Source organism: Magallana gigas, chromosome 8 (genome assembly GCF_963853765.1).
Source record: "Magallana gigas chromosome 8, xbMagGiga1.1, whole genome shotgun sequence".
In the NCBI taxonomy this organism is placed as follows: domain Eukaryota; kingdom Metazoa; phylum Mollusca; class Bivalvia; order Ostreida; family Ostreidae; genus Magallana; species Magallana gigas.
The window spans coordinates 31,705,007-31,718,383 of record NC_088860.1 but is presented as its reverse complement, the minus strand read 5'-3'; the positions used below and the strand labels follow the sequence as shown (position 1 = coordinate 31,718,383).

Sequence of the window (13,377 nt, the reverse complement as noted above, 5' to 3'; positions counted from 1 at the left end):
AATGACACGTTAAAGAACCGACAGTCATATCAACTACCATCAACAATTAGTTTCCCCAGGAGGGGCCCAAACACAGAACACGGCTGAAATGAAATCCATTTTCATAGTATTTTTGAAATCTGATGCCATTTTCCATTACACCTGAAGTAAAAGCTATCAGGATTCCTAAAGGTAAGATGTCTCCAATTTGTTAAATACATTCTCATCATCTCTTGAACCTTGTTCAGTGCAATAAGAATGGAACAAAATATTTTTGCAACAAGATTAGAGCAGTATAAGGTGTCTTTGGAAAGGACAAATGAAAAAGAAAGTGGCGTTCGTGGTGCATTCTGGATTGCAATAAATACAACTGAACATGCGTAAAACTATTGCATTCTATACACAATTATCAGGGGTTATCCTTTCTTCAGAAGTATAGAACAAGAGGCTCTTTTTTATAGGACTTAAGATAGATATAAGTCTGGGTTTTAGACGATAAAAAAAATACAGCCATTATATCTCTAACCCTGGGAAAAAGGTGAAAACAATCTGAAACAATCCGGATTAGTTGAGCCTAAGAAAAAATCCATCATCTTGACGTCGCAAAACATTTTCACAGGTAAAAGGATAAGCAAATAGGCCATCTTAACACCTCGAGGTGCTTCAAATAGCCATCCCACCTCTCCGTGGATCACAGATATTGATTAGAGCTCTCTCTTGCCATGCCTTACCGGCTCCCACGATACCCCGGGTACGCCATTCCTCGACCGTCATTCGTAGCTGTTTGGAGATTAAAGCAATGCGCTCTTTTTATCTCATTTGGTAAATACTGGCAAAGCAACGATAGTCACGGAGCGACAATCCGAAGGTTCATCCTGGCTTTGATTTTTAGATAAAATGGTATGAAAAATGAGCTAGCTAGCCTTACAGCTGTTTACGATGCACTAGTTTAAATGTATTTATCATTTTCAAAACTCCACTATTTCTGGAGAAATAGGCAAAACGATGGGCTTTAATTACCAATGTATGACTTAGGTACTTAAGATAGCCCTCCCGCGGCGCGAAAACAAGGGAATCAACGTTCATATCCCCGAACCGAGTCCAAATTTAATTGTAGCTGAAGACGATAAACACATTGTTGTAGTGTCCGATCAAGGGGATTGTTTGGGTGTCCCAGAACGTATTCGAGGGCTAGAGGAGATTTTCGTGTCACAAGGTTGTGACTCAACAAGTTGCTTCAGCAATTGTGTCTGTATAAGTGTATCTCTCCAATGCTTGTGCGTTGGAATGGCAAAAACAATGTTATCGAATATCTTTATACAAAAATGTTATTTGCAAAAAATTCAGATTCTTGTTTATTCAATAAAGCTTATATGTATAAAGGAAAGGAATATACATTCTCTATACATTAACATCTTTATACTGTAAACGCACATAAATTAGCGAGCTGGAAATTTTGGCGCAATCTTCCGTTTAACTGATTAGCTTTATCCCGTAAATGATAATAAGGGGAGATTAGTGGTTAAGAATCAAATGAATGCAAAAGGCAATAAAATGTGAAAACTGATGAATTTAGTATATATACTGAGCTTTATTACACTAACGTACAGAAATCAGAAATTGATTACTTATTCAAACTTTAAAAATATTTCTTGTCATATATGCTTATTGGATACCTGTATATTTCTTAAATCTAAACAAAATTCATTTGATCTGTATTTTCGATGCAAAAGTACACTAATTGAATATAATTGAATGTAAACATAAATATTATTTATTCTTTTATATTTTGTAAATGAAAATTGTCTTTGGAGAATGGAGATCCATCTTCACAACACCAATCAAAGTCTTCGAACAACTGAAATAATATCTTAAAGCAAAGCCATAATTAATTTACTCACATAATTTGTAAAATTATTTCAAATAGTGCATTTCATATATTTGTTGTATAATGAAGGTTTTATCTAATATTTTCACTTTTGAAAATTACTACCAATTTTAACATGATAGTTCCTCCTTTACATTCACAAAAAAAAAATTAAGAAAGAATAAAATTTGTAATCCAAAAAAATCCCTGCAAAACATATTAACTTTAAATAATTTAAAAAACCTCTACCTGCCATTTAATTCATTCTTTTAAATTTAAAAATTACATTATTTTATAAAATGATAACGGTCGTTTTTGTTTAGTTAATGTTCTACTAATGTCAGCATTCGTCAATTTAGACTCGTTGTACAGTATATGCTGATCATTTCTAAAATGCAACTTTGATAAATTGATTTTTATTTATCATAAGTTAAAAAAAAGACTTTGGTATTATAAAACATATACGTGTTTAAGATTGCTGGATGTTCCTGGCTATCTTACTAGACTTTATTGCCCTTTATTAGTAAAAGAGCTCAGGATAAACATATGGAAAATATTCAAATTCAAAGCTAAACTTTTAGTTAGATAATTCTTACCTAAATCAAAGTTTAAAGCCAAAAAATCGCATTTTTATGATTTAAAGTTTCAAATTAAAACGTTGGTTAAGTTGACCACCTGTCCTCATTTAAGGGTAAAACTCAATTGAGTTCATGTATTATCTTATTTTCTGTTAACCTGTTTCAGATAAAGGTTTAAAACTTACAAAAATCATTTATGGAAAGAATCTAGTCCTTTATAGTGGTGTCATTTTGATTATATGGTTTATTATGAAGAAAAAGATGATGTATTTATGATGTATTTATGCCAAACTTGTTTGTGTAGTTTGTAATCGTTAACTTAATCTATTTAGTATATTATCATATTTTCTTTGCATTTAGACAGATTTTTTCATTGATTTTTGATATCCCAATTGTATTTCTACATATAAATAGTTTGTTTTACGATTCTTTTATTTTCTGGATTCATCCACTTTGAAATATATGGTACATAGTGTTTATTTTTGTTGTATGTTTGTTCGTTTTTTATCCATTCATTCAAGTTTGTTTTGCATAGTTTGTAAAATTGTCAATCTTATTTGTTCAAAGGAGATTGGATTGTCAACAACCATCAGCCTACCTAAAACTTCAACATATGATATGTTAAGCTATATAATTTATTATTTAGTAAAGAAAATATTTATATATTTTACCTTTGAAATTTAGGTATTTTCCTATATATTTTTATATAGAGAAAATCTCTTTCTCTTCTAAAGGAGACAAATGCAGTCTAAAATTGGCTACAACCACAGTCTAAAATTGGCCACAACCTCGATGGTTGTGGCCAAGTTTAGACAAATGCAGTCTAAAATTGGCCACAACCACAGTCTAAAATTGGCCACAACCTCGATGGTTGTGGCCAATTTTAGACTGCATTTGTCCCCTTTATAAGAGAATTAAAGATCCCTGAACGTTTTGGTAAATGAGAAACATGTATTTTTTGCAAAAATGTATATTCGATTGTTTTTTAAGAGGGTTGGATTTTTAGCTCTGTATAAAAGTTGGTATATAGGAATATTGTGAACTTTTAAAACTAAAAATGGTCGATTTTTATTTATTTTTTTTGCAAAAAGGTGGTTTATATAGCCAATATATAGGTAATCTGTTGTCATCCAACCTTCTTAATTTGACATTTCATATTACTAAACATGATTATTTTCATTTTTCACATAAACGAATAAAATTCCTTGATAGAGTTTCTACATTTCCTTCAATACACGCAGTTAAGAATAAAAATTAAAATATGATACGTCATTGACAAGATTTGAAAGACATATACGAGTATGAAAGTGTTAATTTGTTAGTTCAATATTGTACAGTAAAGGTTAGCTCTGTAAGTAGGCATTTCAAGCTTTAAATTGGTTTTAGTGACTTGTTTGACCAAACTGAAGTGAAATAGTTTTGATGTCATGCAACTTAGTTTATATGGTTATTTCAGTATTTCGGCGTTTAAACAAAATGTTGTAAATGTATATAAGTATTACACTTTATATGTATATTTTCACCAAAGCAATTACATTGGTACCTTGATGGAAAATGCTGATTCTGTGACCGTCACGTCTTAATTCCAAAGCTATGGGTTTGAGGTCCTTGGTTCGAACGTAACAAACGACCATAGTATATATACATGTAGCATGCAGAGGCTGTTTTTTACTGCATTTTCTATGAAAACTTATAAGATGAAGACGTACGAAACGAGAGGATTAAGAGGGATGGATAGTCATGGCAACCTTTAGACTTTATAAATCTCCTTGAGAAGAAGAGTTTTTTAAAATTGAAGGTGTAGGTTTTTTTTTTAATTTTAAAGATAAAAAATGAAATTCTTCTTTACTAAATAATAGTTTTATAGTTAAAAATAACATTTAATGTAGATACATGTATGATGGATATTAAAATGATTGTCCAGCTTCATAGGTAAAAAGTAAGATAGTCAACCAAACTAAGACAGATAATTTGACTGAACTTATGGCTGCTATCTACTTTTTCTGTCAATTAACTACTTTTACTATGCAATATTCCTACATGTATGAACAATGATATAAATCCTGATATATACGTAGAAAAAATTCAATCAAACGTTTATCACAAATAAAATCATGTCTTAGTTTTTCAATTTTTTCTTTTGATTTTGAAGGAATGGAGTGTTTTCTTTCCATTATATCCAGAATGTATACTACTTAATGTATTTTACAAGTGTATTTTTTTTAATCAAATTTGCTTTAGATTTTAAAATTTATGACAATAACCTTTTCAAGGTTCAATACTCATAAATTATAAACTATAAAATTCACTGTGTTCTTCCGGTAAACAGACATTGCTAAATTTTAAACGGAAACGGAAATACGTGCACGTTATCAACTAGTTACTAAATATGGTGTGCTTTAATTCAAATTTAGGAAAGAGACAATTGTATGGACTCTATTACAAACATCTGCGCATAAGATAAGATTTTTACGGAATTATTTTTCAAGATTTGATTTTTGTTTACAGTGACAAGATGGTGTAAAATCGATAACAATGCCTCACCCAGTTTTTTGAACCATCTTTATCACCTAATCATGGGTTTGTTTTTTCATTTAGTATTTTGCAGTATATAACAATATAATTATTTGACTGATCCATATATATATATATATATATATATATATATATATATATATATATATATATATATATATATATATATATATATATATATATATATATATTCATGTTTCAACAACGATAAACAAACGGAAGGATTTTCAAATCACTATGAAGGGTAAAGTTTTTCTTGTAATCATAAATATGGAATGTTATTTGTTTTGTACTGTTTGTTTTTGTTTGTTTTGTTTGTTTTTGTTTTTGATATCTCCACTATTTTTAAATCTTGTCATTTTACATACACAATGTATATATATTTATTTCAATTTTTTTAGACTGTAAAATGAGCGTATATAGTGATATTTTTAACATGCCTTTATCAACAGCTTGAATATACAGTTTCTATTTTTTTAATTTGTTTCGTGTTAAGTATGCTGTGATGTTTCTTTTACCAGGAAGAATAAGCTGAAAGTGACACTTTCTTGAACGTAGGTATACAAATTACTTCAGTAACCTCTTAAAAAGATTATTAAAAATTGAATATAACTTGTTTATATACTTGTTAATACTCACTTTAAATAAGCTTAAGGTATGTCATAATTTTTTTTTCACCAAAAAACACTTGAAATTAAGCTTATTTGAATTAATTGTTATCCATTAAAGAATATCAGTTACTGAAATACAATTGTCCTTTAAGATAAATAGAACGCGTTAAATAATTCTACAAAACTGCTACATTTATTGGAATTCTCGGTTTTATTTCAAAGTAGTGTAAAAGTTGGTACATAGTATAAAGAGTTTTATACTTTTAAGGTGTACCAAAAAAAATTAATGAATAAAAGGGTCAGTTAAATCCGCCAACAGGTTGACATGTAATTTCCGCGTACTTTCATTCATAGTTGTTTTTTGCTGTGCATGCATATAGAAATACTAATACTAATAATAGTATCCGATTTGATATGTAGGGAAGACATTTTATTATGTTTAAAATTCGAAAACATTTGAAATTTCAAAAATATTTTAAATATGATGATTAAAAGAAATAATGTTTTGTTATGAATTCTTAAAAGTTTAGAATTCTTTTAAAAAAATTTTTATAAACAAGAAAAAATAACAAGCGGAGGTTTAAAGTTTAAACTCTTTGCACAATGTTATGTTGAAACCGAAATAAAACTGAGGAGGAACAAGATAATTTAGAAGCTTAGATTGCGCGAAACACTTGATTCCTCTTTAATGCTTTATGTGCAAGAAAATGGATCGGGTGAGCATATAAAAATAACAACCTATACACCCTGTTGTCGAGTATTAATATTACTCTCTGATAATAAAATGTCTGCGATTTTATTTATGAAGGAACCGGAGATTTCGCCGGTTTTCAAACTTAATAACTTTTCTCAGTTGCATTTCTAAACAGAATATCATCAGGCTTAGAGTTTCTCCCCAACCCGCGCACATTAGAGAAATTATGACATTGCTCTATCTAAATGACCGCATGTCGCTTGCAGAACGAATGCCGGCCGTTTTCATATGGCCGGGCTAATTATGCTTGCGGAGCTATAATCAGTTCCAGCCCCATCAATATTTTACGAAATTTTTTCATTCTCTCTCTCAGAATCTTGGCGGTAAAAAATATTTAATTGGAATAGTGCACTTTTCTTTATGTAAACATGGCGAAAAAGAAATCATGTGTTAATAGGACTACGATGAGACACGCAAAGGTCGATTTCTTCCAACCTTACCTATATTTAAATGATTTTTTCAATAAGTTTACAAATTACATGTAACATTTTACTAAAAGATATATTAAAAATTTATGAGACAGATATTATTTAAACAATATAATTATTTTATGTTAAAAAACAAAAAAATTACCTGGACACATCACAATAATACAACTTTTTTGGTAAATTTGATTAAATTGATTTATAAATATAAGGTAGATTTTTTTTCGATGTATTTACCTGTAAATACGTAAAAAAAATAGAATTTATAAGCAATTTTACCTAATTGAAAAAAACTCAAATATGCTTACTGGAACGCACAACTGAGTAGCGAGGAAAAGTTGTAATGAAATTATATCTACACCTTGTTCATCCCCGTCGTTTGTATAAGCGCTGATTACTTTATTATTGATTTCACACTGATATTGAGACCCAATGACGGAAGGAAGGGGGCGGAGCTACAGTTTGATAAGTCTCCAACAGCGCAAACATACAGGTCTCAAAACACAACGCGGTAACTCGCACACCGTATTAAATATCCTGACGCACTGTTCGACTGTTTATCCTTAAGATGTTTTCATTATATTTCATTACTGACAAAATATCCTACCAATATAGCGGAATGTAGATTCCTACCTTGTTGCAAACTTGTGGACTTTTTGGACTTCAAAAAAGAAGACATTGGTGGTTAAAAGTGCAACTGATTAATTGTTAAGAAACTGTTTAACTTTTTTCTTGCAATCGTGTATTTGCTTTATAAAGTTAAACGAGTGAGTCGTACAAACCAATTGACTTTGAGACTATGCTGAGTTCTTTTGTGGACCGTGGAGAATCCCAGCATCTTTCGACCCCCGGGGTGGGCTACCCTGACAGCGGAATGCTACAAAACCAACAGTATAACTACTACAATTCCCAGTCTAGTGGATACCCTGTGTCCTATTCCAACGTCGGGAACTTAGCGTCTAGAGATCTGTTGATAAGGAGATCTGAATTCGGACTGTCAGCTAATGATGGGAACGTTTCCGCTCGTTCCGGGATGCTATTTCCGGCTTCGTCCGGATTCCCGCCACAGCATCATCAGGAGGTTTCCCCGCACGTGCTTTACCAGGGACTCCGTCCCGATGTGTCGTCATATCACAACCCACGTCATCAGCATGTGCATTCACAATCCGGGTATTTCAATATGCCGTCAAGCGGAGGGGATATGTATGGACGTAGTGACCAAATGAGCTTCAATGCTTCGGGTAGGATAGATCAATATGAACATGCCCAGCAGCAGTTTATGAACCCCATGAACATGTTACAAAGTGGTCCGGGACTCTTCCTTCCGTACATCGGAAGACCAACCATTAAACAGGAGAGAACATGCCTGTGGGTGGACCCGGAACAGTCGGACCCCAAGAAGCCGTGCAACAAAGTATTTTACACAATGCATGAGATTGTGAACCACATTACTATAGATCATGTCGGCGGTCCAGAACAGACCAATCACACGTGTTATTGGCAGGAGTGTGCACGAGAATTCAAACCTTTCAAGGCAAAGTACAAGCTCGTCAATCACATCCGGGTCCACACCGGAGAAAAACCATTCCCGTGCCCATTTCCGGGATGTGGAAAAGTGTTTGCTCGAAGTGAAAACCTAAAGATTCACAAGAGAATACACACAGGTTTGTATTTTCTATGTATCCAAACTAGACAATACTTGATAAAATTGCAGTATCAATCTATTTTGTAACTTTTTAAATAAATCACAAGATTAATTTAAGTACAAAATGATCATATAATATATCAGACTATGTATGACCGTCTTCTCTCTCTCTATTTTAGAGTATAAAGTGCTACTTTTATTTTTAAAAGCAAACCTAGTAGTTGTCTTCTTTTTTCTTCCTAGTTTCATACAATATATAAAATATGGCTTAAGAAGGGTTTTATTTTTAATCGCTACCGCATAAATATATATCTTAGTTTTTCGTTTTTATGTAAAATACATTGTCCAGCTGTAACAAATTATTATTAAATTGTAAAATAAATATATGGTCATAATCATTATTATTAAATAATACACGTTTTTAAAGTATTTTTATAGGTTACGAATATTCAATGTTTTGTTTTGTATTTTTTTTTTTGTACAATGAGTAAAACTGGATTTCAATAGTATTTTATCAGGTGATAGAATAGCTTCTCAATTAGTATCTCGTTCGCTATAGATAATTTAAAGATACCGCCATTGTTTAGGAAGATATCAGATAAATCAGTGATTAAATAGCCCTTCTGTAGTGACGTTCGCACTTCTAAAAGCTCCAATTAGCCCTGTGCTTCTATTTCATTTTGACATTGACAATTTTCAAGTGAGTTTATTTTGACTAGATAATATACACCACATGTCTCTCCTCCTCTTTCCCTGAACGATTGCAAGGCCGGTGTGGGAGCCAGTCAAAATATTTACAGTACTTACTGAGATTTTATTATTTCCTAAAAACAAGTAGGCACTCTGACAGGTGTGAGATAGAAAGTACATCACCTGCAACCGCTTTGCACGATGCACGAGCGCGAGGGTCCAAGGAAAATCAACACGTGTCCGAGAATAGAAAAAGAAGAGATCGTTACTATAGCTTTGAACATTCCAAGTTCCCACAATCTTAGCTTTGAAAATGGACCTTCTAATATTTTTTTTTTACAAACTTTATTTTCGAAAACCGCTTAAAGACATACGCTAAGGGGGGAATACGTACAGATGTTGAAATACAAAGGAGAATTCTCCCTCCGTGAGAATTGTATGGAGGGAGGGTTCCCTATTGGCATCTGAAGAGGTCATTATGAAGCGTTATGTATTGAAAATACATTATTTTTTGTCCTTCAAACATCCACCTCCTCTTTGGGAACCGCGGTCCTCCATCTTTCATACGAGAGCGATTTGACAGATTTTTCTTTCTCTTCTTTGATCTATAGTATTTAAAAAACAATCGATAGAAGAGTTCCAATGTCTGATATACGCATTATGAATGCTTTACCTACTTTGTAATCGTGACTTTTTACCTCCTTGGTTTGTCGCGTAATAACATTCGATAATGAAAGGCTTAAAACCAAAAGGCCTAATTGGCTTCTACTTTCTTGGATCATAACAAATCAATTATTTCCCCCAACCTGATTTGGAAAATCATTTTGACGTAGTAAATCCATCACCTTTGAGAAATGCTGAAATTGCCAGACCTTCCTTCTCGCTTCCTTAAGGCAGGATGCTGACCATCTTGAATGGGGTGTTAGAAAAGTCTCCTTACCACAGTATCAGCAATAAATTTACGTTATAAACGTACATCGACTTTCCCGAGGGGCTGTTAAGAAATCATTAGAAGGCTAATCTAACCCTTAATAAGATTAACGAGCCGTTGATAGCCGCAAAGCTTGATCCAATAATACTCACCTCTCCCTCCCCTATTCTGTTTTATTTTCTTTTTATTAAAATATATCTATATAAAAAGAACAGAGTTTTTTTTTCTATATCAAATACCCGTAAATGGAGTTATATTCAATTATTATGGAGAAATATATTATTTTTTATTTTTATGAACATGTCTTTAATTAACACAAGAAAAGTCATACATCTGTAGTTCTATATTTGATTCTTTATTTTCTGCATATGAATTGTCATTATTAAAACTTAAGCTTTTTTGACAAGCGTAAAATTCTCCATATCATCATTTTTAAAAAGCAAATTATCATTTATGAATAAAAGAGTTATTTAAGTTGTGGTATACTTATTTATAATTCTTTTTTTCCTTATATTTTTTTAAAGAAAGTATAGCAAAACCCCTAATTACTATAAAATTCATTTCTTCTAAATAACTCTTACATACATGTAGATAAAGTTTTAAGTATTTTTAAATTGATTTTTAAAATAAATGTACTTCAGAATTCCTATACTAGTAACATTATTTTGCTCCAGCTCGTTACTGAATTAAGAAGTTCTTAAAACTGGCATTGATTCATTTTATCTATAAATTATGTCTTCGACAACAATGTAATCAATTTATATTTTTATAGAATGATTTTAAAAATCTGAATAATTTAAATATTGATTTTAAAAAAAAAAACCAAAAAACCCAGTATTTAAAAAAAAAAGAAATTTAAACGAACATAAAAATTAAAAAGAAAAAAGATTTACTTTATCTGGTTGAACAGAAATTAGAATTGATTAATGTACAACACATAGTATGCCTCTAATTAAAAAAATATTTCTACTTCATTATATATATAGTCAGTCTCTCTCTCTTATCATGTAATTTTATATTTTTGTTCCAATTTCAGAGAAAAAATATCTCACACTTCATAGGTCAGTCCATGTCAAATATTATATATTTTTCTATATTTTACTTCCGAGTGCAAAAATAAACAAATAAACAAAATAATGAATGAAACTAGATCTATACTAAATAGTACGCGACACAAAGAAGTCGAATATTTGCACGACTTTTCTCTACCATTTGAAGACCAAGTTATGTGGTATCAACGGGGATTACTAGCTGCAGCTGCACAGCGGTGTTTCTCGGCGAATTAAGGAGCTAATGTCAACAAAAACGTCACCAATCCGATTTCTCGGGAAATGTAGTTTTAACTCAAGCAGCGGGTTTAGCACCGTTAGGGATAATAAGTCGGGTTCGATGTCTTGTGGGGGTCTAAACATGGTAAAAAAAAAAATACGGAACAAGCTTAACTAACCTCCACTGACTTTTTTGTCTTTCCTTTGTCTTTTCTGTCAAGATATACAGTGTATTCTTAATAAATACCTCTAAAACTAGAGCCAGAAAACTTAACTATTTTTTACTTTTTTTAAATCCAACTTTTAAAAACTTCTAACTTATCAACGTATCTTCCTCTTCCATGTAGTAGATCTTACGTACAAAATTATAAAGCCTTGTACATAAAAAAAAAATTAAAGAGAAAGAAAGAAAGAACAAAATAGTTTTAAAAAATACATTTGCTTTATTAGAGTTTCAGTTGTGATTTATGATTTTCAAAAATAAACCAGTTTAAGAGATTAAAAAAAAACAACAAGTCGAGCCATGAACGTCAATTACAAGGCTTAACAAAAGTGTGCATCATAATATTATAACAGGTTTTTATCTTTGTAAATTCAATGATATTTCTTTATGGTATAAGTGGTAGATATTGATATGGCACAAATAGTTCAATAAGAAGAGTTTTTACTGAATGGTAAAAAGGATTTTCGTGACCTGCAGTGATAAGTTGTATACATGGTTTATTCTCTCTTTTGTAGGTGAAAAGCCGTTTAAGTGTGAGTTTGACGGATGTGATCGCAGATTTGCAAACAGCTCGGACAGAAAAAAGCATTCCCATGTCCACACGAGTGATAAGCCGTATAATTGTCGGGTTCGGGGTTGTGAGAAAAGTTACACGCATCCAAGTTCTCTCCGGAAGCACATGAAGATCCATGGCGATGTTTCCCCAACGATGGAGCGCCAGGACTCTGACGAGGTGTCCGTGTGTAGCGAGAGCACTAACCGAACCACTCCGTCCGCGGATCACTCCGCCAAATCCCCGGCAATGAGCGATCAGACCGTCGATAGAAAACCGGATATCAATACCATATCCGGCGCATCACATTTGGATCATAACATTCATCCGCCACCGGAAGTTCCAAAAATGAACGACTGGTTTGTTTGCCACCCTCGGACATCTGTGAATCCCGGGAGTAAAGACCACACCCACTTTTCCAGCATTGCCTCCCTTTCTTCGTTCCATCCAATGCCCATTATGCAATATTCGTGACATAAATGTGACTTATATATCAGGGACATTTAAGTTATTTTTCTGTTGAATTTACATAGCTAAATAGGTCTTTGGTGTTTTGATCATCAGTTTGTGAAGTTTTTTATATGGTGGTATATATACGTGAATAAAAAATCTTATTGACAAACTGAAGTTTTATTATTTCTCCACTCGTTAATTGATGATGGGCATGACATTAATCGGGAAAAAGTTGTTTCCTATGGCATTCTATACCAGAAGGCCTAATTAGTTTTTTCTTAGAATGTCTTACTTAAAATCCTATAAGATAAGTTGAGTTTCGAAATTAAAACTGACATTTGTTTCTTTTTATAACCCCAATGAATTGCTGGTGCATTTACACTTAAAGTGCATGCTTGCATCATCGAATCTTGCGACTTCCAAAATCAATGTTTGACCATGAGAAATGATATGTACTTTTTCAAAATACTACAGTTAATTCTGATTTGACAGTCCTCTTACCAAAAACTCAAAGGAACATTTTTTTTCGATAGTATTCTTGGACTATGATCATGCGAAAACAAATACGTTTGGTGTTTTTTGGAACCATCGAATCAAACAAAGGACCTTCTATAGTTGGATGAGCGAAATCAAATGTATTTTAGAATCAAATCGTTGAAATGCCATAGCAAATTCGATAACAAATGAAAACAATAATACATGACAAATTTATATAAATTTTTTTAATCAGAGAGAAGCGAGGAAGAAACAGCAAATCACCATTGAGGCATTTGAATGTACTAGATACAGAACTGGGATAAAATGTACAAAATATGTTAAAGAAACGTAACATTTGGTACACATGCGCCATTATATAATAGTGTTA

The 13,377-nt window shown here is 32.0% G+C and overlaps 1 protein-coding gene across 1 annotated transcript; it reads left to right on the top strand.

Moving 5' to 3' along the window:
• Positions 1-7,228: 7,228 nt before the first annotated feature.
• Positions 7,229-12,681, top strand: LOC105339353 (zinc finger protein ZIC 4). The gene is made up of 2 exons (XM_011444873.4): positions 7,229-8,413; positions 12,022-12,681. The coding sequence occupies exons 1-2, from the start codon at positions 7,549-7,551 to the stop codon at positions 12,531-12,533; spliced, it is 1,377 nt and encodes a 458-aa protein (XP_011443175.3). The 5' UTR covers positions 7,229-7,548; the 3' UTR covers positions 12,534-12,681.
• Positions 12,682-13,377: the final 696 nt, after the last annotated feature.